The 26,841-nt window shown below is 43.6% G+C and overlaps 2 protein-coding genes across 3 annotated transcripts; both read left to right on the top strand.

Annotated features, from left to right (window-relative positions):
* Positions 1-473: 473 nt before the first annotated feature.
* Positions 474-7,453, top strand: LOC311365004 (cytosolic non-specific dipeptidase-like). The gene is made up of 12 exons (XM_084484525.1): positions 474-770; positions 1,126-1,205; positions 1,356-1,499; positions 1,893-2,055; positions 3,287-3,375; positions 4,111-4,311; positions 4,698-4,782; positions 5,169-5,329; positions 5,739-5,903; positions 6,304-6,445; positions 6,805-6,952; positions 7,216-7,453. Exons 2-12 carry the CDS (start codon positions 1,146-1,148, stop codon positions 7,280-7,282), a joined length of 1,425 nt encoding a protein of 474 aa, XP_084340651.1. The 5' UTR covers positions 474-770; positions 1,126-1,145; the 3' UTR covers positions 7,283-7,453.
* Positions 7,454-8,286: 833 nt separating this feature from the next.
* On the top strand, positions 8,287-23,125 carry recql4 (RecQ helicase-like 4). Of its 2 annotated transcripts, none has more exons than XM_084484408.1 (28): positions 8,287-8,626; positions 8,759-8,792; positions 8,945-9,054; positions 9,493-9,639; positions 11,277-11,479; positions 11,856-12,987; positions 13,161-13,237; positions 13,485-13,587; positions 13,756-13,927; positions 14,286-14,402; positions 14,752-14,919; positions 15,290-15,382; positions 15,825-15,961; positions 16,238-16,321; positions 16,643-16,831; positions 17,112-17,294; positions 17,708-17,909; positions 18,256-18,449; positions 18,767-18,850; positions 19,378-19,515; positions 19,907-20,056; positions 20,260-20,509; positions 20,638-20,767; positions 21,160-21,326; positions 21,610-21,784; positions 22,115-22,268; positions 22,479-22,587; positions 22,918-23,125. In XM_084484408.1, exons 1-28 carry the CDS (start codon positions 8,543-8,545, stop codon positions 23,037-23,039), a joined length of 4,908 nt encoding a protein of 1,635 aa, XP_084340534.1. In that variant the 5' UTR covers positions 8,287-8,542; the 3' UTR covers positions 23,040-23,125. The 2 variants fall into 2 exon arrangements, with proteins under 2 accessions (XP_084340534.1, XP_084340535.1); XM_084484409.1 differs by having other exon boundaries at positions 13,488-13,587.
* Positions 23,126-26,841: the final 3,716 nt, after the last annotated feature.

Raw genomic sequence — 26,841 nt, forward strand, 5'->3', positions numbered from 1 at the left:
AATTAATTGAGCAAACGCAAACAAGTTATTTGTGCCAACAACAAAGGGACTGAAGCCAACACTTAATACTTGGCAAAAGCTACTCCGCAATATATATTCTGGCAATATATATATATTGGCATCATTTATGAACTTCTATAACGGGTGTTTCAGTTGGCCAAACTGAATTTATAGTTTGGGAGTGTTAAAACAGGAGTTTTAAGTAGGACGCTAAGACTAAGGAGTAGATTATCATGCCAGCATCATGCAGTGATTTAATTGGGCTGGATATCCATTTTAGCACCCTAAATGTGATCACTGCTGAGGGGTTTTGACTTGAAACAAAGTGATGGCTAAACCTCCCTGGGATACAACTTGCATTGTCAGCTTATCATGGGGGTCATGTTGTCTAAAAGATTCACTCGCCGGCACATAGAGGGCGCTATTTACTGACCATTCGGCTCGTTCTTGTTCGTGGGTCTTTGAAAATGTACTATATCATCCATCAGCCTGGCTTCAAGAACTAGTAGTGCAACTGTGCCAGCCATCACAAAATAGAAGGAGAGTCGCTATCCTGTATAGAAAGCCTTGTCCTCCCCATGCTTTCTTAATGCTTACTTTCTAAGCCGATCAGGCCACGCTGGACCCGCAGTTACACCGGATCACGTGGACATCAGCTGAGGTGGAAGTTTAATGTGGAAGATCCGTTTCTACGGCTCAATTACCGTTCATCAACTAAGTTGATTCCAGGGGAACCAAAACAAGAACTACCTGACCTGCACCTCATTCAAGTAAGTTTCCTGCCGACCATTTGTGACAAACATTACGATAGATATTTATTTAGGGAGAAATGCATGTGTCGCAATTTCGAGTAGTGCAATCCTGAAAATATTCATAAAGTTTAAACGAACAACAAAGTACCAAAAAAACACATCTTCTGATATGAAATGGCCTGTTAGGCCTTAGACCTGTTAAACTCGCTGACACGCCGGTCTGTGATACATTACATCAAACAGCCACTATAAGCTGCTGTTATCAGCAGGGTGAGGAAGGTGTGGTCTGTCAGACTCGTCATCCTCACTATAAGAAGGAAACCGAGTATCGACAGAGTTGCCCTTTACTCCTGACTTCTCTTCAACTCCACAGCTCTCCTAGTTGCCGACAAGATGGCCCATCTCTCAACCCTTTTCAACTACTTGGACGAACACCAGGATCTCTATGTTGAGGTGAGCGATTGGACCTTCAGCATCCTCAATTGTGCAATTGCTGTGTCGTTTAGTTTTGTGTCCCGTTGGATATTCTATTCATTAATGTTCGTTAAAAAATAAATAAAATAATAAAATTAATGAATTGCTTTTTGTTTTGATCTTCCAAAGCGCCTGGCGGAATGGGTGGCTGTCCCGAGTGTGTCTGCCTGGCCGGAGAAGCGTGGGGAGATCAAGAAGATGATGGAGATGGCAGCCAAAGACATCGAGAGACTGGGGGGCACAGTAGAGATGGTGGACATCGGCAAACAAAAGGTGAGCCTTCTGTCTTTTCACCTTTTGTCTACACCTGGTATTTGTATTCCGTTGATTGAATAGGCCTGCCCATAGTCAAACATCTGTTGATTAAAAAACCAGGGTCATTTTTGCTTTTTGTTTCGTTAAGACTTCATCTATGTATTCATCCTAACAATAGTCATTGTCTTTCTAGCTTCTGATATGTATGCATATATATATGTGTATATTTATGCAGAAATATGATGCAGCAAATGTATAAGATCAATTTGCATATTAAACATCAATATGCAAATGTTGGTTATGAAGTGATCTTCCAGCTTCTAAGAGATAGTTGCATTGCGTTTTATAAAGTACCTATAATATATTTAGCCTATTAACCCTTATGATTATGATGTGTTTGTCCCTGTCCAGCTTGCATCTGGGGAGGAGATCCCCCTGCCCCCCATTGTCCTGGGCCAGCTTGGTTCTGACCCGGCCAAGAAGACCATTTGTATCTATGGTCACCTGGACGTCCAGCCGGCCAACCTTGAAGATGGCTGGGACACGGAGCCCTTCAAGCTGGTGGAGATAGATGGTCAGCACCTATTTATTATGTTACGGTTTATATATTTCTTTTTTTTTTGCCAAGCCCAGGATTAAATTTAGGATGTTGGGAGTTAGTCATGTGAAAACGTCAGACTGTTCTGAGCATTGTTAGTATGTAGTTGGACGAGTTTGGTCGGAGTTGATGTCATGCACGGCTGCTGATTTATTGTCTTAATATATACACACAAACAAACAATTTTTTGCAGTTCAAATATGAAATATTTCATCCAGGTGTGGTAGTAAATGTGTGGTTATTTTGGAAATATGTAACCAAGCTAGATAGAAGCTTGACTATTGGAGACCTGCTCAAAGTCCATCTGCAATACTTCATATCTCCTACTTCAGGCAAAGCCAGGTGTATAACTAACCCTTGGAAACAAGGGTTGTTGTTTAAAGATCCTTAAATCTTTAATACATGTAAATTACTGACTCAGATATTGTATTCTAGTCAGAGATACTGAAACTTGTCAAATAATAGATTTCATGTTGCATAACCATCGACATTCCCTTTGCAACTGTTTGCCATATTTTGTACTTTGCACACTTGTGAACATGACTCACCACCCCAGCATGATCAAATTGATTTATTTTGATTTATTTCAATGTGATTTTAATCACGTAACATTGCGCTAACCCAACTCTACCTCCCTTTTCTTTAATCCAATGATTCAGTGCTAGTGGTCATCAAAACGGCCTCAATAGTCTCTCAATGTCTGTGACACCTACAACCCTAACTTACTTTCCTTAATATTTTATTATCTGGTGGGAGTCAGTCAGCTGATGGCACATTGCCACATTCTAGTGGTGTGATTATTTTCAGACGAGTCAACATTATCCTTACTATCTTCCTTTTTTATTTTTTATGAGGAAGTCTATAGCACATGGAAGGTGACTTTTAAAGACGCAATCACACGCACAGTCCAGGCTCTTTTCCACTAGACACTAGTGTTTCAGTTCCTTTGCCTCTTTATACTTGTAACAGTTTTGTGTATGGACACATTTTTGGTTTATCAACCCTTCTTTCCTGTCAGCTGGACTGTCTCCCTTCCTCCCTGCTAACCAGTTAGAGTTGCTGTGGTAATGGGGCATATGAAGCAGTCAAGGTGACCCTTTCACAGCTTCTTCGGGCGTGAATGCCACCAACTGTCAAGTTTATGAAAGGGTCATCTCTATGTCATTATAGTAACGTGATGTGTATATTTTGTACCTCTTGCCAATAGGCAAGCTCTTCGGAAGAGGGTCCACGGACGACAAGGGTCCTGTGCTGGCCTGGTTCAACTGTATCGAGGCACACCAGAAGATCAAGCAGGTATGGATGACTGCTATATGCTGTGCTGTTATGATATGATCTGATATGTTTCTCCTTGGGCACATGTCCTGATTTTGAGGAAGTATCTAACTTGGTAGCCATTTCATTTGTTGTTATGCAAGTTAGTGTCTTTTCCCTCCTAAAAATAAATACTAAACCGAGATATGACTTGCATGGGACTAGACACCTTTTAGTGTTATTGTTAATCAATCTTGCTTTAGCAAATTATTTTGTATACATATTTCTTAAATACAAATGAATTGGAGTGAAAGGGGTGTAACTCTAAATTATGACTATTGGCCTAATATAATATGATGAATATGACTCCTTATCTTTTGGAGATACGATTATTATTAGCTGACAGTTTTAATTACTTAACTTTATACAGCTCTGACGGTCTAATCCTGCCCATTTGAGCATTAGTGCCAATAGCTCATAGCATTCACCAGTTCAGGGGTTCAGACTGACCCACGAACAAATGTGTCACATCCTTCCCCTCCCCCACTCCTCTTCTCATGTCCTGCTCTGTCAGGTGTTCCTAACTTTGAAAACCACACTTCCTTTCTGATGACACTCAATAAAGAAGTTTCAATCCTTTTATTCATCAGATTACCAGTACAAGTACAACACAGGGTAGTCGGTGTCAAGCAAAACAAAAGCAATCGATAACAGTACAAGATCTAAATGTAAAAACAAGCATAATATTAACTTGAATCTTGGTTATTTTGGGAACAGGACCTTCCCATCAACATCAAGTTCTGCTTTGAGGGGATGGAGGAGTCCGGCTCTGAGGGCCTGGATGAGCTCATCTTCGCCCGCAAAGACACCTTCCTGAAGGACGTGGACTACGTGTGTATCTCAGACAACTACTGGCTGGGCAAGACCAAGCCCTGCATCACCTACGGCCTCCGAGGCATCTGCTACTTCTTCATGGAGGTATACTTTCACTTACACTTTCTCGTTGCTGATTTGTGTTGATCTACTCTGCACTTTTGCATTGACTTGTGTTGAGATTTAACCATGAAGCACCCAAAGAAATTACGGCAACCTTCTCTCTCCTTCCTATAGCTATATTAGTGTTTCTCCAATTTTGATTGTTTATCTTTGATTGTCCCCGGCCTCACTTGTTAATCACTTTGGATTAAAGTGTATGCTGAATGTTAATGTAAAATGCAGTAGCAAAATGTATATGTTAATTGTGTTTCTGGACCCATGTGGTCCAGCCTTCTGTTAAAAAAAAAAAAGTTTGGTTAAGAACTGCAATGGAAAACAAAAAACTGAAAAGCAAATTTATCCAAACATTCCGTCTTTCTTCACACTAGGTGGAGTGTGGCGTTAAGGACCTTCACTCTGGCGTGTTCGGCGGCTCCGTTCATGAAGCCATGACCGACCTCATCACACTCATGGGTGAGTTCAAACATGTATTTATGTCCAAAACTATAAAATGTATCATCACCCTTAGTTGCTTCATAGTAAAACTTTTATTACATCATTTAATAGTGCAGGTTTTATCATACCACAACTATGTCACACTTGTGACACACTTGTGTCACACTTCCCAACTGTAGCTATGACCTGGCAACCCATACATTATTGCAACATTTCTTTAATAGAGGGTTAGGAGTCTTTATTCATGGATGGGTACAAGTAGCTTGCAAACATTTGGGGTTCTCTGTTTCAAACCCAGAACATTTCCATGTTGTGAGACGCAGTAAGAGTCCTGTACCACCCCGCCCCCACATTATAACGATAGTAACCAAGCCTCTCCCTATGTTTATAATGTGTCCACCCAGGCTCCCTGGTGGACAAGAAGGGGAGGATCCAGGTGCCAGGCATGTACGACAACGTGGCTGAAGTCACTGAGGAGGAGCAGCAGCTGTATGAGAAGATCGAGTTCGACCTGGGAGAATACTGCAAGGACGTGGGCGTCAGCAAGCTGCTGCACTCCACCAAGGCAAGCAGGGCTGTGGGGACCTGTTATAATCAGGGTCAGAATAGAAATCTGAATTGGAATTGGAACCCAGATTTAGTATTGGGATCAGGATTTATTAACCAAGCATGGTTCTTTAACACACGCAAGGAGTTTGACACTGGTTTGAAGGCACTCTCAATGTATTGACAGACTATTCACTATTTATGTATATTGATATGATATCATGTAATAATATCAATATAAAGGTTTAATAAAAAATATGCAGTTAGTAAAATGGAGGTTGTAGATATTATGTATTTAGCCTTTACACATTTAAGTATTCATGAATATTTGTACACATGTACAGGTGACTTCACAGGCTGGGATGGCGTGATACTGGTCTAGTTTGTCGAAATATCTTAATATAATTGTTTTTTATTATTTCATATAGGAGCAAATCCTCATGCATCGCTGGAGATATCCATCTCTCTCGCTTCACGGCATCGAGGGGGCGTTCTCCGATGGAGGGGCCAAGACGGTTATCCCACGGAAAGTCATTGGAAAATTCTCCATCCGACTTGTCCCTGACATGGACCCTGAAGTGGTGGAGAAACAGGTAGCTTACCACATACATAATAAGTCTTGTAGAGACCCAGGTTTGAGCCTAACCTGTAGCTATGCTACATGTCATTTCCTCCCTCTCTAGTCTTCACTCTCCTGTCCATAAAGGCACACAAGCCTATTTTCTATAAGACTAAATTAAATAAAGAAATAAAAAATCGAACTAAAATTTGACACAGAAAATGTCTGCAGGCAATATTGATCATGCAATGTTTTCAAGGGACGGAGACTTCACTATAATTATTGATCAGCTCAGCTAATTTGCATAGCCATTTCAGCACTTCTTCAATGTACTCCTCATCCTTGCCTGTCCAGGTGGTAGATTACATGTTGTACTTCTTCATCCTGTCCTGTCCAGGTGGTAGATTACATGTTGTACTCTTCATCCTGTCCAGGTGGTAGATTACATGCAGAAGAAGTTCTCTGAGCTGGGGAGTCCCAACAAGATGAAGGTTAGCATGGGACACGGTGCCAAGGCATGGGTCTCTGACTTCAACCACCCTCACTACATGGCCGGTCGCAAGGCTATGAAGACAGGTATACCCTCCACCAATAGGGAACTATTTGTATTTAATCATTGGGATACATTAGTTATGAATTCAGCTAATGTATCCTAATCCTCCATCTCCCTCAACCATCTTTGTTTTATACTCGCATTCACGGTCATACATTTTTTTCTTCCTCTATGAATTGTATGATGTTTTGACTTCCTATCTATGTAAAAGGGTCTTGATTTACGGATTTCTGGTTCATTAAATTGTGTGTGGAGAAGTGAAATATAAGTGAAGAGAAGTGAAACTCCGGACCTCAAACAAACAACCAGGGACCTCACATTTATGGAGAAAGTAATGCAGCTGGGAGTGACGCTGTGGCCATTTTGTGTTCTCCTCCCTCAGTCTTCGGTGTGGAGCCGGACCTGACCCGGGAGGGCGGCAGCATCCCAGTCACGCTGACCTTCCAGGAGGCCACGGGACGCAACGTCATGCTGCTCCCCCTCGGGTCCTCAGACGACGGGGCTCACTCTCAGAACGAGAAGCTCAACAGGTATCACGCTGAGAGATTTGTTTCAAAAATCGCTGTTTTTATGCCCTAAGGCAAGCGCTACCTGCTCCTTAATGACCTATATCTAAAATAAAAATCACTATAAGACACTGGATTGATGCCTGATGAATTGCAAAACAACAATCGAATTACCATCTACAGTGAATTTGTCCTAACCGGTGAAGAGAATATAATCCCCCCCCATGGCATGGTAGAGACATAGATAACATTGCAAATCCTTTGTTCTCTCTCCCTCCATTATCCAGGACTAACTACATCCAGGGGACCAAGATGCTCGGAGCCTACTTCCATGAGGTTTCCCTGCTGGAATAAATGGAATAAAACAACACGGCAATCAAATATCTACTCACCTGTTGACTATGTATCACGGAGCCTTTTGCCAGCCCTCCTAAAGACCCTGAGGCTTCAGTATTACACAGTAGAATGTCCTTCACTAGCTACACCAGCGTCTTAGCGTACAATAAAGGCTAATGTTTTCCTTTGTATGAATTGGTGAATCCTGTGTTTTGATTTTTGATAGTTGGGTGTATAAATGATTGTATTGTTTTGAATATATATATATATATTGATCAACACCAAAAAAGGAATCTGCCTACTGTGTCAGCTAAACTTGTACTTGAACTAGGAACTTGTAGCCTACTCTCAAAAGCCTACATGTAAAAATATTCTCTTTAATATATATTCTATAGGCAAAACCGATTTAAGCTAGGGTTACGAGTCCTGCTGACTACACTCAAATATAGCATTCAAACACTTTTCTAGATTATTATCCATTAAGCAAAACAAGCAAAAATCTTGGTGAAAAACTGGCTGTTTTAGGAATAGTGTACATACTTTGGAATATATACATTAAAAGCCTCACACTGCTCAGTTAATATCTGTCCAATATACCAAAAGATATAGGTCTGCACACTGTGCAGTGCCTGAAACATAAGTCAAATGTGATATATGTAAAACATACCTTTCTGAACAATGATACCGTTATTCTACTACCTGACCATTTCATCATATGATCCAGATCATACAAATCCCATATGCAACCGTAGTTATTCTTGAAGTATCTGTTCTTTATATAGTAATACATTTTCTTTTTTCATATTTAGATAATTCCATATGTCATAGCATACAATTATCTAGCTTGTTCAAACTTTATATATACATTTATTATTTACATTTCTTTCGGAAAACAAAATGTGTGTACTTTAACGTGTAACGTGAATAATAAATATAGTGGTCCGGAGTGGAGGATACTTGGCCGGACATGGCAACCCGAGCGTCATTCTAAGCGCGCGAAACAAAAAACACACCACGGAAACACTAGTCACATCACGGTTGTGTTTACATACTAAAATAGATAGAAATAGCTGTTTTATTTAATAAAATAGCCATTCGCGTTCGTATATGTAAACGGAAGCGATTTGCTACAAGCTATCCACGATACTTGATAAGAACAAACTTCGGCTATTGTGCTGAATGAATGACTCCGGTGCTGCTGGGAATAAATAGTGAGCTAAATGATACGAATTGCTACAGCCGATGTGAGAGTTAAGTATATAACAGGATTTCGCAGGCATGGATCGGTATAATGATGTGAAGGTGCTGCTAAAGAAATGGGAGCAGTCGTTTGTCCAACAACAACAAAGGAAACCAAACAAGGTGATCAATGAATGTGTATAAGCTGTCATCACAGACAGCAACATCAACTCGTTTGTGATTAAGACCAGTCCCTGTTTGAGTTCTCACATTCGATTGTATCTGTTAATAAAACGATGTTCTCTTCTATTACAGGAGGACATTGACAATGCCCCTGAAGATACAAAAAGTGAGTTTGTATTTTTTGGTTATCTTTTCTTTGATGCATACGTGAACTAATGTGAATAGTCCTAGTCCATCACTCAAAGTATGTTATCATATTTGGTCTGACATAAGGCGTTTTATTTGCATGAACGTGTGCATTGGTTGGTTGCTTTGCAGACCTATATAAGGAGTACCGCAGTTTAAAGCAAGCCAAGGAAAACAGCGACTGTCACAATGAACCCAGTAGACAACACCGTGCTACAGTGGAGGTCAATGTTAATCCAAAGGTAATGTCATCTTTTAAATATCTGTAAGTTATAACAACAAGGAAGAATCATGTTTTCGGTATGCATCATCAATCATAAATGTCATTTACTGTTCCGATCTGCTTCCATGGTTACTGCTACATATGAACCATAAGTAAATATGACATCTACAATGTCTTCATTGGTCATCACTTTAGCCACAGTGGTGGACAGAGAAAGTAGTTTGAGATGTAGACATGTTGATGAACAGGGTAATTTGCCTGGTTCAGTAGGAACACTGATGAAATATAGTGCTTGTTTTGCAGTCTGTTCAGTTTTGTTAAACTGGTCATGCAGCCCTTCTGCCTCACAAAAGTGACTGCCATCAAAATAAAACATTGGGGCTAGAACCCCATTGGGGCTAGAACAGTCTTATTTCCACCTTAACAAACCTCTCTCCTCTCCTTGTCTCACCCCCAGGACTCAGACTGCTGGGGCACACATCTGAACCGCAGCCAGATGCCGGTCCCCTCCCCCGGCCTCACGCCCCAGGAACGGGACAACCTCCAGGCCTCTGCCCAGTACTATGGCGCCAAGCTGAAGAGCAACCTGGGCACTCTAGGCAAGGTGAGCAAGGTAGTCCAGTGGTTAGGAAGTTTGACTCCCAGCTGAAAGGCTGTGGGTCAACCCAATGTCTGCAGCCTAACCAATTAGCTGAAAATATAATTCAATAGTCAAGTCAAGTCAAGTCAACTTTATTGGGCACATTTAATTGCTTAACAAACAAACAAAAATGACAATAATACAACAACAATAATAATGTAACATGGGGACATCAGAGGTTGTGGGGTGGGGGGGTATTATGAGAGTAGATTAAAAGCTTGGGAGAAAAGAAAATTCTTTAAGTTGGACTTAAAGCAGTCAATGGTTGGAGAGGACTTAATACTTAAAGGTTTTTTTATTCCAGAGTTTGGGGGCAGCAACAGAGAAGCCTCTATCACCCTTGGTTTTAAGGCGTGTATTGGGGATGCAGAGCAGATTCTGGGATGTAGACCTAATTGACCTTGGAGCACTGTACAGAATCAAAAGATCACCTATATACCTAGGTGCCAAAACATTGAGGGCTTTAAAAACAAAAAGTGAAATTTTTAAATTGACTCTGTGCTTCACAGGTAACCAGTGCAGTTTAGCCAACACAGGAGTTATATACTCATATTTCTTAGAGCCACTGCGTAATCTAGCTGCTGCATTTTGAACTAGCTGAAGTTTGTTAAGAGTGGAGTGGGTCAGGCCTGCATATAATGAGTTGCAATAATCAAGTCTAGATGTAATGAAAGCATGTATAAGAGTTTCAAGATCGGAGAAGGACAGAAAGGGCTTCAGTTTTGCGATGGTTCTTCACTGGAAAAAGCTACCTTTGACCACACTATTTACTTGCTTGTTAAAATTGGAGTCAAAGAAAACCCTGAGATTCTTGACTTCACTGTGGCAGTTTGCAGGGAGAGGTCCTAGTGCATTTTTCAAACTGGAAACATCACTTGAAGGGCCAAAAATAATATTGGTTTTACTTTTGTTCAGTTGAAGAACATTTCTTGCCATCCAGTTTAGGGCGTATTTAAATAAACATTCAGACAATGAGGTAGAATCACAATTTGGCAGTTTGGCAGTGATGGTTAGATTCTAGTTGGATAACATTTGACATGTCATAGCTTGATTAGTATTGAGTCTTTTGTTGGCCTGTGTGTCTATTATATTAATGTCAGTTATCAATGTTGTTCTTCTAGTTCCTACATCATGGCTATGCTCCAACAATTCATAACCTAGTGTACTGGTATTGTTCATGAAGACATGACTAATTTTGACATCTACAATGATCATCACATTCATCACGCATCATGCTTTCTTCACAAACACCTCCTTCAACTCTACGTATCGTATTGTATTCTATATGAATATAGAATAAAATAAAAGATGAACAGTACCCAAGTAGCCTACAATCTTAAGAAGTACAACAAGTAAGAATAAGATATACAAATAAAATATATGATAACAGTAAAAAGTGAGTGCAAATTGGATCGGAGTAACTTGCCAGTTATCTCAGAATCAGAATAATGTCGCGCAAACGGGGAGACAGGAATTTGTGAATGTCAAAGCTACATTCAATGTAATATAACAGTCAGCAGCTATATATGTATGTAAAAAAAAACTGCCATCATCCTGTTCTTTCCTCATCAATCTCTATTGCTTCGCTTGGCTCTCCCCAGGAGAGACCTGTCTCAATGAGGAAGTCTTTGACTCCTGGACGCATGCCCCTCAAATCCTGGAAAGACAGGCTGACTGAGCAGACAAGCAGTCCTGTAGTGGGTGGCGGTGCTGCTGCTGCTTCCCCCCTCAGATCGCCCCGCCCGGCCCTGGGCAGCCTGGGCAGCCCCTTCGGCAGCCCATTGACCAGCCCCTTCGCCCCGAGGTACGTCCATGGAGAGTAATGTGGAAACATGCGTGCTACGTTTGGTTTATGTTTATTGTAATAGTGAGAGCATGCAAATGAACATGCCCTGTGACCTGTTGGACGGCAGCATTGTGAGCAGCTGTATGTTGTTTTAAACTTGAGTTCCTTAACACTTGCTTCAAAGCATCAATGTATTTGTTTGAAGGGAAAAAGGGATTTTGCATCACTATCAAATTCATCTACATCTAATAGCAGTCCCTTGTTGTAAGCCTAGCAAAAAATGTATTCTCCACCACGTGTACAAGGTAAAGCATATCTGTGTTTTTGGATTTTTCATTTTGTGTTACGCTTACTTGGCAGAATTTAACCTTTGACCTTCCTGGCCTCTCCCCAGACACATCGGCCAACCCTTTCTAGGCTCGTCAGCTGCAAAGGAGCCAGTAGAACCGTTTGAAGCCCTCAAACCATCATCCGACATGGCACACGATGAGTCCAGAGACGCTGGCATTGCTAGCATCGTCAGTGTTCAAGATAGCAGTACTGCAAACGGCAGCAGCGGCGGGAAAAGCTACTCCTCTGGTTTAGAGTTCCAATCCCCCCGGCTGCCCCATACGCCTCCTCCCAACAGGACAATGGGAACGCCGGGAATGACGGGAGTTTTAGGGAGATCAAACAGGAGTGTGGAATCCGCAGAAGCTGTGAAAACTACAGTGGACGCTGCTGAAAGTATGGCGGCCCGTTTGGCAGTTTGGGATGAAGATGCAGGATCCCCGATGGGCTTCGGCGGGGATCAGCTGGGGGGTTTCCGCGGAGGGGCGGCGGCAGGTCGAGGTAGACCCTCGCTCCTGAGCAGGCTGGGGTCGGTGGACCGCGGCTGGCTGGAGAGGTGTCAGGTGTTTGGGGAAGTGGAGGGAGGAGACAAGCCCGTGGCTGGCAATACGGAGATCCCGCCCCAGAGGAAACCTGAGGCCGTGGAGAATGACGGGAAGGGAGCGATGAGGGAGAGAGCGGGAGGAGGAGGAGGAGGAGAGGAGGATGGAAGAGGTGGAATAGAAATCAAGATTGAAAAGAAAACAAAAAAAGAGGAAAAGGCGTGTGCCACTCTCGTTGCGGAGGCTACCGCTAACACTAAACCTGCTTCGCGCCGCAGTGCTAAAGTCAAAGGGGGGAGGGGCAAGAGGAAGGAGCCGGAGGGGGAAACGGCGCAATCAACAGAGGCAGAGACGACAACAGACCAGGTGGGTGAGGAGGTCGCGGTACAAGCGAAGAAGGTGAGCAAGCGAGGGAGGAAGAGGCAGCGAGAGGAAGAGGAGGGGGACGAACCCGAGGGGGAGGAGACGGTGGGGGCGCCGACAAAGAAGAAGAGGGGACCCAGGAAGAAGAAGGAGGAGGGCGGGGGGGGAGACGGTACTGATGGAGGCCCCACACCAGTCAAAAAAGAAGGGAAGAGAAAGAAGAGGGTGAAAAAGGGAGAGGAGGACGAGGACGAGGAAGAGAAGACTAAAAAAACAAAAGCACCGGAAAAGGTAAGGTTGTGTTTGTGTTGGGCTGTGTCTGAAACCAGTACATTGCAGAAGCAGTCTTTATTTGTTCCAGCTCCAGGTGCTTTCCATCCCACGTATGTTTTCGGTGTCCATATGAATACAACAACACTACATGCTGGCGATGTTTGAACTGTTTGATGCTCCTGGTCGGACAGGATCCCCAGGAGAACCTGATGGGAGAGGTGGACGAGGGGGTCAGAGCCTACAGGGCCTACAAGACCCAGCCAGCCAGGTGAGACACGGACCCCCACTCTGGGCTCATACATAATTTTTTTTGTATGAGCCCAGTTGTACTTTGACAACCGCTGCACTAGACTCTCCTGCTCTCTTCAATGTTGCAATGTGGATGCAATTCGTCTTAAATTCTCAGATGTGTGCTACCTTTTGGAAGTATATGAGATCCACCATTATATTGATCCACTGCTAGAAGTATCCTTGTGTAGAACTGCTGGTTTTAAAATTGTTTGGGGGTATTTCAGCAGAGGGAGTAAAATCACAGAAGGGAACTTTATCAAAATCAACCTGAAGAAGAAATCTCACGTCAAAGGCTATGCCCTGAGAGGAGCTGGTCTCCGCAAGCAGGTAAAGTGTGTGTGTGTGTGTTACTACAGAAGCGAATAGTGCATTTTCATACTTACTTTCATTATAATAATTAATAATAATAATTATTATCCTCTAGCTTAGAAAATTAATTTTTCTTATGAAATTCAAGCATGTACATAAACTGTGTGTGTACGGTGTGTGTTCCAGATGTACATGGAGAAGTTTGCGAAGAAGGGGGAGCGTTTCGGTGGTGGTTCCGGAAGGGGGTCCTTCCGAGGAGGGGGGAGGGGCGGCTTCAGAGGGGGCTTCAATCGCCAAGGCGACACCTGCTACAAGTGTGGAGGGACAGGACACTGGGCCATGAACTGCAAAGGACCAGGTAAAAACTCACTCACTCACTCTTTGGATGTCAAATCCAATTAATTATTATATGATAGTTGAATTGTATTGTTTTTTTGTTCACGCTCACTTTACTAGATTGATTATAATCTGAGCTGCCCAGCTGTGCTGGTCACTGTCTTAAGGTTAACAAAATATTGTCACTGCAAGAGAATAATTTCATTATAAACTCTTGCATGTGGTAATTTTATGAGACTACGGTTAGGAGTTTAATCTTATGATCATATTTATAGTCTTTATTGTGTTTTCTTTTGGCTAATGATTAATGCCGTCACATTTGAAATTGACACGGAGGACTTGGGATTGAGCAGCGGGCTAATATTAATACCGTTCTGTAGCTCCAACCCAAGCCTCCAAGGTGTCTGACGACCAACCAGCTTTTGAGGAACCGTTTGAACTGCCCACCCTGGAAGAGGTTGCCAGGGCAACAGGGACTTTGAAATGCCAATCACTAGGTATGTTTATTTTTCTCGCCTTTCACCTCTACAGAGGTGTTACCCTTCTCTGTTGTCTTTTACCTTCTGAATAAAACTGATAATAGACTAGTGATCAGGCATCCGGTAGGCATCCTAGAGAAAGATGACCAGCAAGAAGGATGTGCATGTAAGTCGGATGTTTGGCTGAAACCCTCTTCTATAATGCGAAAAAGTATTACAGAAGTGAGAGGGGGGGGCAAACGTGGACCAGAATAAAACCATTTATAGAGAATAATTCCTTGAATGGATTGATTCTGAGATGGGCAAGTAAAAAGCCTCCGTAGAAAAGTGACATAGAGCAGCTTTAATATCATTTGTTTCCCCCCAGACGCTCCATCCACCACAGAGGACGAGGAGCCCTCACAGCTAGGTGGATCGGACGGCAAACCCAGCGACGAGGTGCTCTTGAACGTGATCCGTCCAGACTACGAGCGCCCCGTCGCCCCTCCACCCATGGAGCCGTTGTACAGCCCGGGAGCGGATGGGAAAGTCCAGGGTAACGGGATGCACCACGGTCCTGGAGGGTTGCTGGTGGCACCCCGGGCACCTTCGGGCTAAAGGGTTGAGATGCCCACACAGACTGTTACCCTCTCCGTTAATTCTGAGCTGGTATTATTCACAGATAATAGCGAAGTCAATGCGGTCGAGTTACCATTTCATATTTAATTCGAGCCATACAACTGCTGTATTTGCGCAAAGGTTTATCGGTAATTTACTATACTGCGCTGTGACAGTTTATTTACACATGCATACATAGTACAATCATTTGGTCAATTCACACACTATGGGTACAGATGTTGATATTTGTAATATATGCACTACAGTTAATATTTGTTGTTAATATCAGACTGTGTGTGTCTCTGCAGCGACGCCAGATGCTGTTAATGAGGCGCTCCGAGAGCTGGGGTATCAGTCCTTCAGACCGGGCCAGGAGGACGCCATCATGAGGATACTCTCAGGTATACACGCACGCACTGTTTCTGCTCATCTGTTGAATGATGAAAGGTTCTTGTCTTCTTCAATTTAATGTACTGGAAGTATTTCCTTTTGAACCCTTTTATTTTGGAATTTGCATGAGAATGTTTTCAATCAAAGGAAATGTAATTTCCATTTATTATGAGCTTGGAAAAATACACAATCTCTATCAATCAGAAGATAATGGAACTGCTATTTCTGGTTGTCTCCGCGGATTGCCAATTAGAATAGAAGTACAATCAGTGTTTGCAACTTTCTACTTAAACTCAATCTTATCTATAACAGAAAACTTTGGACTGCTATTCTCTCTCTCTCTGTCTGTCTGTCTGTCTGTCTGTCTGTGTTTCTCTCTTGCTCTCTCAGTCACTCTCAAAAAATAAAGCAATAACAATCAACACACCAGCTCCTCTTGTTTTGTCCGTGCAGGTCTCTCTACCCTGGTGGTGTTGTCTACAGGCATGGGGAAATCATTGTGCTATCAGCTCCCAGCTTATCTGTACGCCCAGAGGTCAAAGTGCCTCACCTTGGTCATCTCACCGCTTGTGTCACTGATGGACGACCAGGTATAAGGCCCTTACTCACTTATTCACTAACTCACTCACATATGCACTCACTCAGGTATTCATGTATTCACTCAATAACGATACACCGACTTCACGATGCAAAATTTGTTATCTGTTATTTGTTATCTTATAAGTGCAATATTGGAACTAGAATAGTATAAATGTGTTACGACATAAACTTAAGGTGTGTGTGTGTGTGTGTGTGTGTGTGTGTGTGTGTGTGTGTGTGTGTGTGTGTGTGTGTGTGTGTGTGTGTGTGTGTGTGTGTCTGTCCAGCTGTCGGGCATCCCAGCTAAATTGAAGGCAGCTTGTATCCACTCCAACATGTCCATGAAACAGAGGGAGGCTGCCATTGAAAAGGTAACACACAGCGCTCACTGTAGCGTTTAACAGCAGGAAAGAGCAGGAACTACACATACAATGGGCCTTATACAGCGTTTCTGGTGTGCACAAACTAAATGTATATTGTGAGTCAATGAATGAGATTAATAATCTGCAACATTTTAAGCTTCATATTCCTTCATATTCCTCTCTCATTGTCTTATCCCTCCCCTCCGTAATAATCCCTCTCCCTAAGACTATACCTTTCTATGTTCTTCTTTCGTGTCTCATTCGCTCTCTCTTGCCCCCCATCCTCTCTCTCCCTCGCTCTCTGTACTACTACTGTGTCTCCCCCCCCAGGTGAAGTCAGGCGAGGTGTGTGTGTTGCTCCTCTCTCCGGAGGCCCTGGTGGGCGGCGGTGGGTCGAGCAGCGGCTGCCTGCCCCCTGCTGACCAGCTCCCCCCGGTGGCCTTCGCCTGCATTGACGAGGCCCACTGCGTCTCAGAGTGGTCCCACAACTTCAGGCCCTGCTACCTCAGGCTCTGCAAGGTGTGTGTGGGTGTGGGTGTTCAGTATTCGTGAAATTATCCTTTTAAATAATTTTCGTCATTTTAATATTCACACAATCATTAAACCCGGACGTAATTCAACCATTGAGCCATTGTCCACCATTGTAAATCACCATAGGCCAACCCAAGGGCATGCTGTCATAATTAAGATCATAGATTTAGATGGCGTCCAAGAAATTCTTAGTTAACATGTCTTTCGTGCGATTCAACTGCCACTTGTTGGACGATGCCATTTTGGATCTGGGTGGTGCGGTTCCCAGGTGCTGCGGGAGCGCCTGGGCGTGCGCTGTCTGCTGGGACTCACGGCCACCGCCACGCTGTCCACCGCCATGGACATCGCCCACCACCTCGACATCAACGACCAGGACGGCATCGCTGTGCGCTCCGCCGCCGTGCCCCACAACCTGCAGCTCTCCGTCTCTATGGACCGGGACAAGGACAGGGTAACCAACCCCCGGGGGGTGAGAGGGTAGGGGGCGCGGGAGGGACGGTGGACCGTGGGCCTTGTGGTTGGGGACCCATGCAGTGAGCTAGACAGCCAGTTTCATTCAGTGGCTGAATGAAGCTCAACCAATCTGGACCAACATGACCACTGGTCAACAAGAGGGATAATGATGAAAGAAACGTAATCATATATGAGGTTTCAACTCCGCCCATTCTCTCTTGCTCTCTCTCTTTGTCGCTCTGTCTCTTAAGCTCACATCACTATCAACCACTAGTTGAGAGCTTTACTGTTTAGTATGATAAGTATACTTGTGAGGAAAGACGGAGTGAAGACATATCAGGCTCTAACTCTCTCTCTTCCCCTCCTCTCTCGTCCCCTCCTCTACCCTCCCTCTCCCTACCATCTCATTAGGCGTTGGTCTCCCTGCTGAAAGGAGACCGTTTTGGTTGTCTAGACTCCATCATCGTCTACTGCACCAGGAGGGAGGAGACCACGCGCATATCCGCACTGCTGCGGACCTGCCTGCAGGGGGTGGTAGTGAAGGACAACCCCTGCTACAGCAGCAGCACTCTGGCCCAGAGCAACCCTGCTGCCCAGAAGAAGAAAGATCTGGGTGAATGTCCTAAGCTTTTAGTAATTGACGTCAGTATTCATTTTCCGTAAGCGTTCCGTATTATAGCTCCTACTCCATTATAGATTGACTCAACCTCCACTTTATATTGATATAGGTATTGATCGGATATTCTTCAGATTCTTCTGTTGCTTCTCTTCTATAGATGGCTAACTTTAATTTCCCTTTTGTACAAGCACAACCACTGAATTCCTTAAACATCACTTCAGCATTCAGTCAGAATAAAACCAAAAATACAAACTCTTTCTGTATCATGGTCATCCCAGGTGTTGACTCCCAAACCATCTCTCCCTCCCTCTCCCCCTCCCTCTCCCTCCCCCCTCCCCAGCGAAGAAGAAGATCCGGAAGCCTCTGAAGTGGCAGGCGGAGGCCTACCATGCTGGGCTCTCCGGCTCGGAGCGCCGTCGCGTGCAGAACAACTTCATGTGCGGCGAGCTGCGGGTGACAGTGGCCACGGTGGCCTTCGGCATGGGGCTGGACAAGGCTGACGTGCGCGGCATCATCCACTACAACATGCCCAAGGTTCACGAGGCTTCCAACTCTTTATTTTATTTTGAAGGTTCAAGTTCTACATTTACATCGAGGGTATTTAGTAGAGGCTTTTATTCATAGTGACTTACAATAAGTGAGTTTGTCAGAAGAAAGAGAAAGAACAATATATTGCTGTCGGTACAGTAAGGATGTTCATAGAAACAAGTGCCAAGCACTAACAATTGCTAGGTTAACCCATTCCCTGTATACAAAGATAGCTTCTTTTTTTTTTTTCTCTCTATATTTATATCATGTCATTGGTTTGTCCAATGGGAATTGACCGTCTTGTTTTGTCCCTGTGTCTGCAGAGCTTTGAGAGCTACGTCCAGGAGATCGGGAGAGCTGGGAGAGACGGATTACCTGCACACTGTCATCTCTTCTTGGACCCAGAGGTTAGTCTCCAACGGCTACAACTTCCAGAAACAAACAAAATACATTTTAAATGTATTTTAACATAGGGCTGTAGCTAACGATAATTTGACACATTTTTGTATTCTTTTCATACATTTTCATACATACGTACATACATTTCATACATACATTTCATACATACTCAAAGAAAGTTACAATGGATGGATCAGAATATCGTTCAACCAATTTTTCTGTTACACGATTTGTTGTTCTGAAGCCATGACAGTTTTATTATTAGGTGGAAGTTTTTGAGTAATAGTGTTTTCACTTCCGATACCGTACCATGGCTGTACCGTACCCTGAGCCCTGTACCGCGGTACGTACTGTACTGTGAGAAAATACTACCATCCCTTCTCCCGACAAGCACCCTATGCCCAAACACCATATGCTTGCTTGCTGAAACCAAACGAAAAGCAAATGAAGTATAATCTGAAACAAAGAACTCACTTAAGTAAGAAGTCGCTTAAAACGAAGGAACAGTAAGGTCCTAAACCATCGCTCTCCACAGGGGGGCGACCTGCATGAGCTGCGGCGCCACATCTACGCCGACACGGTGGACTACTACACCGTGAAGAAGCTGGTACAGAAGGTGTTCCCGCCCTGCAAGTGCAGACAGATCCATCAGAAACAGCTGGACCTCATTGAGGTAGCCCTCCACTTCCTCTAACTCAGTCCTGCCTACTGCCTGTGACCCTCCCCCCCCTCTTGTTTGCTCGTCTCCCTGTGTTCTTTTTGATTAAGTTATTTTGTTTTCTATGTTCCTGCCCACATTGTAAAGCGTCCTTGAGTTTGAAAGGCGCTATATAAATCAAATTTATTATTATTCTTATTACTCAGATCCACAATGGCTTCCAATTAATCACACCGGTTAGTGTTTTTGTTGAGTGTCGTGGTTTCCAGAGATGCATCATTGTTATATTTTTTTCCTAGTCTCTCTCTGTCTATACTGTTCTCTCACTCTCTGCCATTGAATAGAAAAACACAAATCTCGCTTTAACAGAACTGTCTGTTTTGATTGATGTCTGTGTATTTCACAGCGTAAGGAGGCCATGGAGGACAATGAGCTGCAGGAAATGATGGATATCTGGGAGCCTGAGAGCAGCTTATACACCCCCACACAGCCTGACTTGGCACAGCCCGTTGACCCTGTTCCACATGGGGAAGAACCATCGCCATCTTCTGCAGAGGTATTAAGTTGATGACCATCAGTGACTTTCAACACAGATTTCTGAATAACGTCCATAAACGTGTCTTTCTCTGAGAGAGCTTTAGGTACTTTAGGGAGTAAAATTATCAGAAAATATTAATCAAATTGTCTTTTCATTTGTTTAGAAGAATGTAAGTGAAAATAAGTGGAAGTAAAAAATAATACCTTTTATTTTGGCTCAAGATGCAAGCTACTCCACATGTTGAAGAGGCGAAGAAAATCGGGCAGGAGGAGGAGGAGTTAAACAAACCATCAGGGAGTAACGGTCCAATCACAGACTCTGACCCAACCGTGCCTGAAGGCAATTCGACAAAGGATCCGGAAGAGAAGTTGAACGAGAGCAGCGATTGGCCCGTGGAAAGGTTGTGTCATAGCCATGAGAGAGCGATCCCCATCCAACAGACAGTGGAGTCCCTGGACATCACGGAGGAGGGTGAGGGAAGAAGAGAGACACACTTCACACTTTTCTGGATCCATTACTTACAATTTAGATTAATCTAAAGTGTGTGTGTGTGTGTGTGTGTGTGTGTGTGTGTGTGTGTGTGTGTGTGTGTGTTCCAGGCGTGGAGACCCTGCTGTGTTACCTGGAGCTCCACCCCCGTCGCTTCGTGGAGCTGCTCCACCCCACCCTCTCCGTCTGCAAGATCAGCTGCTATGACGGGCCCCGCCAGCTGCAGAGGATCACCAAGTTGTACGGTGTTGTCTGACTCTGTCTCTTTTACGGTCTCTCTGTCCCTCTGACTTTCTCTGTCTGTCTGTCCATTTTACTGTCTGTCTCTCCTCTGTATATCTGTCCCTGCCTCCATCCCTCTGACTTTCTGTCTGTGCCTTTGTTTCTCTATCTCTCTCTATGTCTGTTAGTCCTTATATCTTTTGGTTTGCCTATGAGTCAGTCCACCCTGAGTCTGTCTGTCATGTCTTCCCATGGCTGCTTTTATAAGTTTGTTTCAGTTACATCATTTTGTGAACTGTTGAATTACACTCTAAACGCACAATCACTTAAGACTAGATTAAGATGACGATTAACGACTGTTTGAAGTTTTCAACTCAAGTGTGTGTGTGAACGTGTCGTCATGACGACAGCTGCCCCCCAGTTGCCGTGGTGCTGGCCAGGAAGCGCATGGCGGGCGAGCGTGTGGAGTGCTGCGATGGGCTGGAGTTCGACGTGGTGGAGGTGGCCGACACCATGGGCTGGCAGCTCTCCCTGGTGAAGCGCGGGCTCAGGCAGCTGCAGTGGAGCACAGAGAGAAGTGTGTGCACGAGTGTGCGTGTGTGTGTGTGTGTGTGTGTGTGTGTGTGTGTTCTTCAAGTCGTTATGTTTCCATGATGTTTAGTTGTTCTTTGTGACCATATAATTCTTGATATCTGTGTCTTTGAGCTGTGTTGTTTTTTAAACGGTTATTATATGAGCACGTTCATAAACATATTTAAAGACGACACAAAAACGTTTTGTTGTATTTCTGACTTCATTCAGCTTGCAGTATGAACTCACATTTGTCTGTGTGTGTGTCTGTGTGTGCGATTGTCTCCCAGGCGGCCGCAGTGGCATCATAGTGGAGTTCTCTAGCATCTCCTTCTACTTCCGTTCCTATGGCGACCTGGATGATGAGGAGATGGACCGCGTGTGTGAGTTCCTCCACCGCAGAGTCCTGGCCCAGGAGAGAACCCAGCTCTACCAGCTGTCAGCCTGCTTCAAGGCCTTCCAGAGGTACACACACACACACACACACACACACACACACACACACACACACACACACACACACACACACACACACACACACACATTAACACACACACACACACACACATTAACACATAGGCTCTCTGTGTGTTTGTGTGAGACACTCGGGAGTAGGGAAGTTTCAAAGAGTCTTATGTTTATGTATTCAAGGCAAAAACATAATATCATCATGTATTATACGCGAGTGTGTGTGCGTATGTGTTTGTGTGTGTATATTTACATTTGTGTTTATTTCTACGTAAGTATATACATTTGTGGGTGTATTTTTACCTGTGTGTGTGTGTGGTCCCCCAGCGTGGGCTACCGCAGCGTGTCGCCCTGTGTGGACGGTCTGGAGGAGAGCCGCAGCCTGCGTCTGAAGGCGCTGCTGTCAGAGTACTTTGACAAGAAGCTGGACCGGGCCCGGCTGCTGGAGCTCCAGGACGACGAGGAGCTCCACCCCCTAAAGGTAGCACAATAAACTAACATCTGTCCTATAGGGCTGCGCTATATAGTTGTGTTATCAAATAGTGATGATTTCTGTCTTTTCCGTCTTTACTTCTTTCTTTATTTTCTAAATTCCTACAAAATCTTACAATTTGATGTTTAGCTTTGAGTGTGTTTTATTTGTATTGTATGCAAGTGTACAATTATTGTGTGTGTGTGTGTGTCTCCCTAGCTGTCCGACTGGGAGGGTCAGATCAGAGCAGACATCAGGAGCTTTCTGTCCAATCGAAGTGACGAGAAGTTCTCTGGTAGAGCGGTTGCCAGAATCCTCCACGGTATAGGTGAGACTCTGGACACACACACACACACACACTTTGTTTTGGTGATGTGCTAGGAATTCCCTCTAGGGGGCAGTGTATTACACATTTCCACTCAATAGCAGTCTGATTCATAGCATCATCATCATCTTCTAGGGTCAAATGAGTCTGCTACTCTTATCTCTGTATAATTCTGCTATCTTTATACTACATTATTGTGTAATACTGCAGTGTTATTTTATAATACTGTAGTTCCTGCCATTTTTTCAATTATTTCCCTCGGGATAAATTTAGTCATATCTTATTTTTTATTAATGTTTATGAATGAAAGCGTCTCTCTTCTTTGACTCTCAGCTAGCCCTTGTTACCCCGCCCAGACCTACGGCAGGGACCGGCGCTATTGGAGGAAATACATAAAGTTTGACTTCAACCAACTCATCCGATTAGCCACACAGGAGATCATTCGCTTCAAGTAACCAGGCAAAAACCTCTTTTGCATTAAAAAAATAGATATTCTTGTTAAGTATCGAATACATGTACATTATGCATAAGAGGATAACATGATTTCTCTTATTATTTTGAAATCATGAATAAAAGATGAATGTATTTCAACATATAATTGTGTTTTGTGCATGTGCACATGTAAAAAAACATGTACTCTGTGTGTAAATGTGTAACTGTTTGATTAAAGTTGTATTTTTATATTTACCGCTTGTTCTCCAGTATTTCACTACATTAACTTGTGAAGTGATTTGAAGCTGATCGATTACAGCATCAATCGTGGAGTGACGAATGATGTTGTCATGGAAACGGGATGTGATTGTGTAGCTCAAACATTGAATAAGCTGCTCATTCAATTTCTGGATCAATGTTTTACAGATATTGATCAGATGAATCATCCAACTTTTACTGGATTACCAACTTGAACTTTCTCTTTTACATTCTGTTACATTGGTGTTGAGCATTTGCATCTTTCAATAGACCACTATTGAGCACAGTGTTATTGCCACATGTGCATAGTTTCTCTGAGTATGTTTCAACCAATGTCCGTACCGTGAATAAAGAAAATACTATATTATAGTCATAGCAACTCTGGGGCTCAGAGGAGCCAGGCGGTGCTGTGATTGATTTTGTCTGGAACATTCACTGGAAAAACCCTCAGCATAGTTTTTGTTGATGCAGAGGGTTAAACATTAGAGAACATCGCAAATATTGATCCGTGACTGGTTTTCAGTATAAAAGGCCTTTATTGTGCTCTGGGTTCTGATGTGTTGCCAGTAAGGTATGATGAGGTCAGAGTGTGATGGGTGAATTCATTGTCCAATGTTGTAGTCTCAATGAATACAAAGACCGCAAGAGGGTTAGCTTAAAATGCTTTAACAATCAGCGAGAAATAAGTTTGTGTTATTCTGAAAAAAACTGGGTTTGATGTCAAACTTTGGCAAACCTCATTTGTGCTGCCGTTGACTTAGCAGGAGGTGATCGGATGGTGTGGGTTAGGGTTAGCCCGACGGGACCCGGATGGTACCCGACGGGCCGGTTCGGGTTCGGACAACTATTTAGAAATGATGCTCGGAATGATGCCGGTCGGGCTCGGTTACTTCTCTGTTGGGCTTCTCTGTTGGGCTCGGACATAAAATTGCGTCCCGTTCCGCGCTCTAGTGTGGTGTTGTCTGGTTGGTGTGGTGGTGTTCGGTTGGTGCGTGGTGGTGCCTGGTTGGTGTGGTGTCTGGTTGGTGTGGTGATGTTTGGTTGGTGGGGTGGTGTCTGGTTGGTGGGGTGGTGTCTAGTTGGTGTGGTGATGTTTGGTTGGTGTGTGGTGTCTGGTTGGTGTGGGTGGTGTCTGGTTGGTGTGGTGGTGTGTGGTGATGTTTGGTTGGTGTGTGGTGGTGTCTGGTTGGTGTGGTGATGTTTGGTTGGTGCGTGGTAGTGTTCGGTTGATGTTGTGGTGTTCTGCTAGTTCTCCTTCCTAAAACTATAATGATGTGTTCTAGAGTTAGAGAAGAGTCAGCTGCTTGTGTCTGTCCCTCTGTCCGCTTGGCTGTTCCTGTCTTAAGATCCAATTATTGAACAATTCTGTCTCACTTGGACTGTTATCTACTGTTTTTTTTTAAGGCAAAAGATAGGCAAAAGTCGATTCTCAAAAGATTTAGCAATTTAAAGTTACATTTCAAAGTGTTTTTTGTTTTACTCATAGGGTAATCATTCCCTTCAGTCATGTACTTCAGATCGAGGAATAAACACCCCCCCCCACCCAGGTAGGAAATGTCAAAAACACAAATTGCTTTCCATGTGAAAAGTGGAATTTGCTGAGTAGCAGAGTGTGCTAGGAGCAGGTAGATCTGAGTCAGCAGCAATATGCTATAATCAGTGTCATCTTTAATGACCATGGCGGCGTGCACTAGCTGTTTACAGCTATGGGGAGCTGTTGGGTATGTATGGAGAGCTGTTATCATATAAAGGATAATTATTGTGGATGTAGTTAAACTAGGAGTTTAGTTGAGAGCAACGTCTGCACACGCTTGATGATGATGACAAAATATGATTTTCATCCTGTAGACATGGTTGCCATTATTTGTGTGTGTGTATGTGTTTTTGTGTGTGTGTGTTTGAGGGAGAGAGTTTTCTGTGTGCGCATGTGTTTCTCTGATGATATGCAGGTTTTGTGTGTGTGTGAGTGTTGGACTCTGATTGGGAGTGGACTTAAAGGCAGATTGAGATAAAGAAGATGGTTATCAGACCTAGGGATTACAGCATGGCAAGGTTACGGACGAGGAAAGAAAATAAGTCTATTCATATCCGTTGTACGTTCAGATCCTCTCTGGGTGTTCCTGAGGTTCACCAAATGAATAATTGACACCAGAATGGACCCCAGCTTTACAGCATTGCCATACAAAGTTCCTGTCGTCGTCATCAGGCGTCAGCAGTCCAATGCCCTGCCCAAGGTCAGCTTAACCTGGGCGAAGTGACCTGGCAACCAGCTGATAACTGCCTGATTATCTCAAGGAAGTGCTGTGTTACCGGAAAATATATATGTGTAGAAAAATGTCTATAAAGGCTGAGAAGTTCAACATAGTAGTAGCAAATATAAAAGTACTTCACGACTGTACAACTACACGGTGTGTCTTTTTACAATTACCATTCGTAGTGTTGATCAGAAGAGAAATAGGCCGCCAAAGATGTTGACGTCGCTTAGCAACCGAATCCGCTGGGGTTGATAAGTTACCGGACTACTTGTGGAGTGATACGAAAGACGTGAAAAAAATCCACTTTCCTTGACAGTGGTCATTATATGCTTAGCAGTCATTATTGAAAAATAATTCACCACCGGAAGTCGGGAAGGCCCATGCAAGTGAACAGAGCGTTCCACAGCATTGAGAAGAGCTGTGTAATAAATATATATATATATATATATATATATATATATATATATATATACTATATATATAGTATATATACTATATATATATACTATATATATATATATATACTATATACATATATTTTATCTGTATATATATATATATATATATATATGTTTTTTTTGTTTATGTATGTAGGTTGGAAGTTATTTAACTCTGACGCATTTTAGTGGAATTTCAACTACTAACGATGAGAAGCAGCTGAGTGCAAACAGCCGTGTGCCGTCAGTCGAGACGTGTTGAGGATCCGTCCCAGCCTTGCTGGTTTGCCTGTTAGCTGCCAGCTACCAGCTACCACCAGGCCCAGGCCCCAGCAGCAACCAGCTACCACCAGGCCCAGGCTCCAGCAGTGGCCATCTACCACCAGGCCCAGGCTCCAGAAGCGGCCAGCTACCACCAGGCCCAGGCTCCAGCAGCAACCAGCTACCACCAGGCCCAGACTCCAGCAGCGGCCAGCTACCACCAGGCCCAGGCTCCAGCAGCAACCAGCTACCACCAGGCCCAGGCTCTAGAAACGGCCAGCTTGGACTTGGATTCTATCTACTCAAGGATCTTGGATGATTCTCGTGTTTGATCTTTGGTGGATTGAGTTTATCCCGGCCTGCTCCCCCTACTATCCGCACTCAGCCTCGCTAGTTTGCTAGTTAGCTGTTAGCAGCCGGCTACTACCAGGCCTAGGTTTTTTTTTTTTTTTTTTAACCAATTCACTTACCCTCAGCATCGAGTAAGCCGTCTTAAGCACTGCAGGTACAACGTTTTATTTAATTACTTTTACTGACAAATCAATTTGTCAACATGGGTCCAAAAAAGCCCAACAAGATGAGGAATCATTAAGCACTGTGCATGAGATGCTTGA

The sequence above is a fragment of the Micromesistius poutassou genome (assembly GCF_964030765.1).
Source record: "Micromesistius poutassou genome assembly, chromosome: 20".
NCBI lineage: Eukaryota > Metazoa > Chordata > Actinopteri > Gadiformes > Gadidae > Micromesistius > Micromesistius poutassou.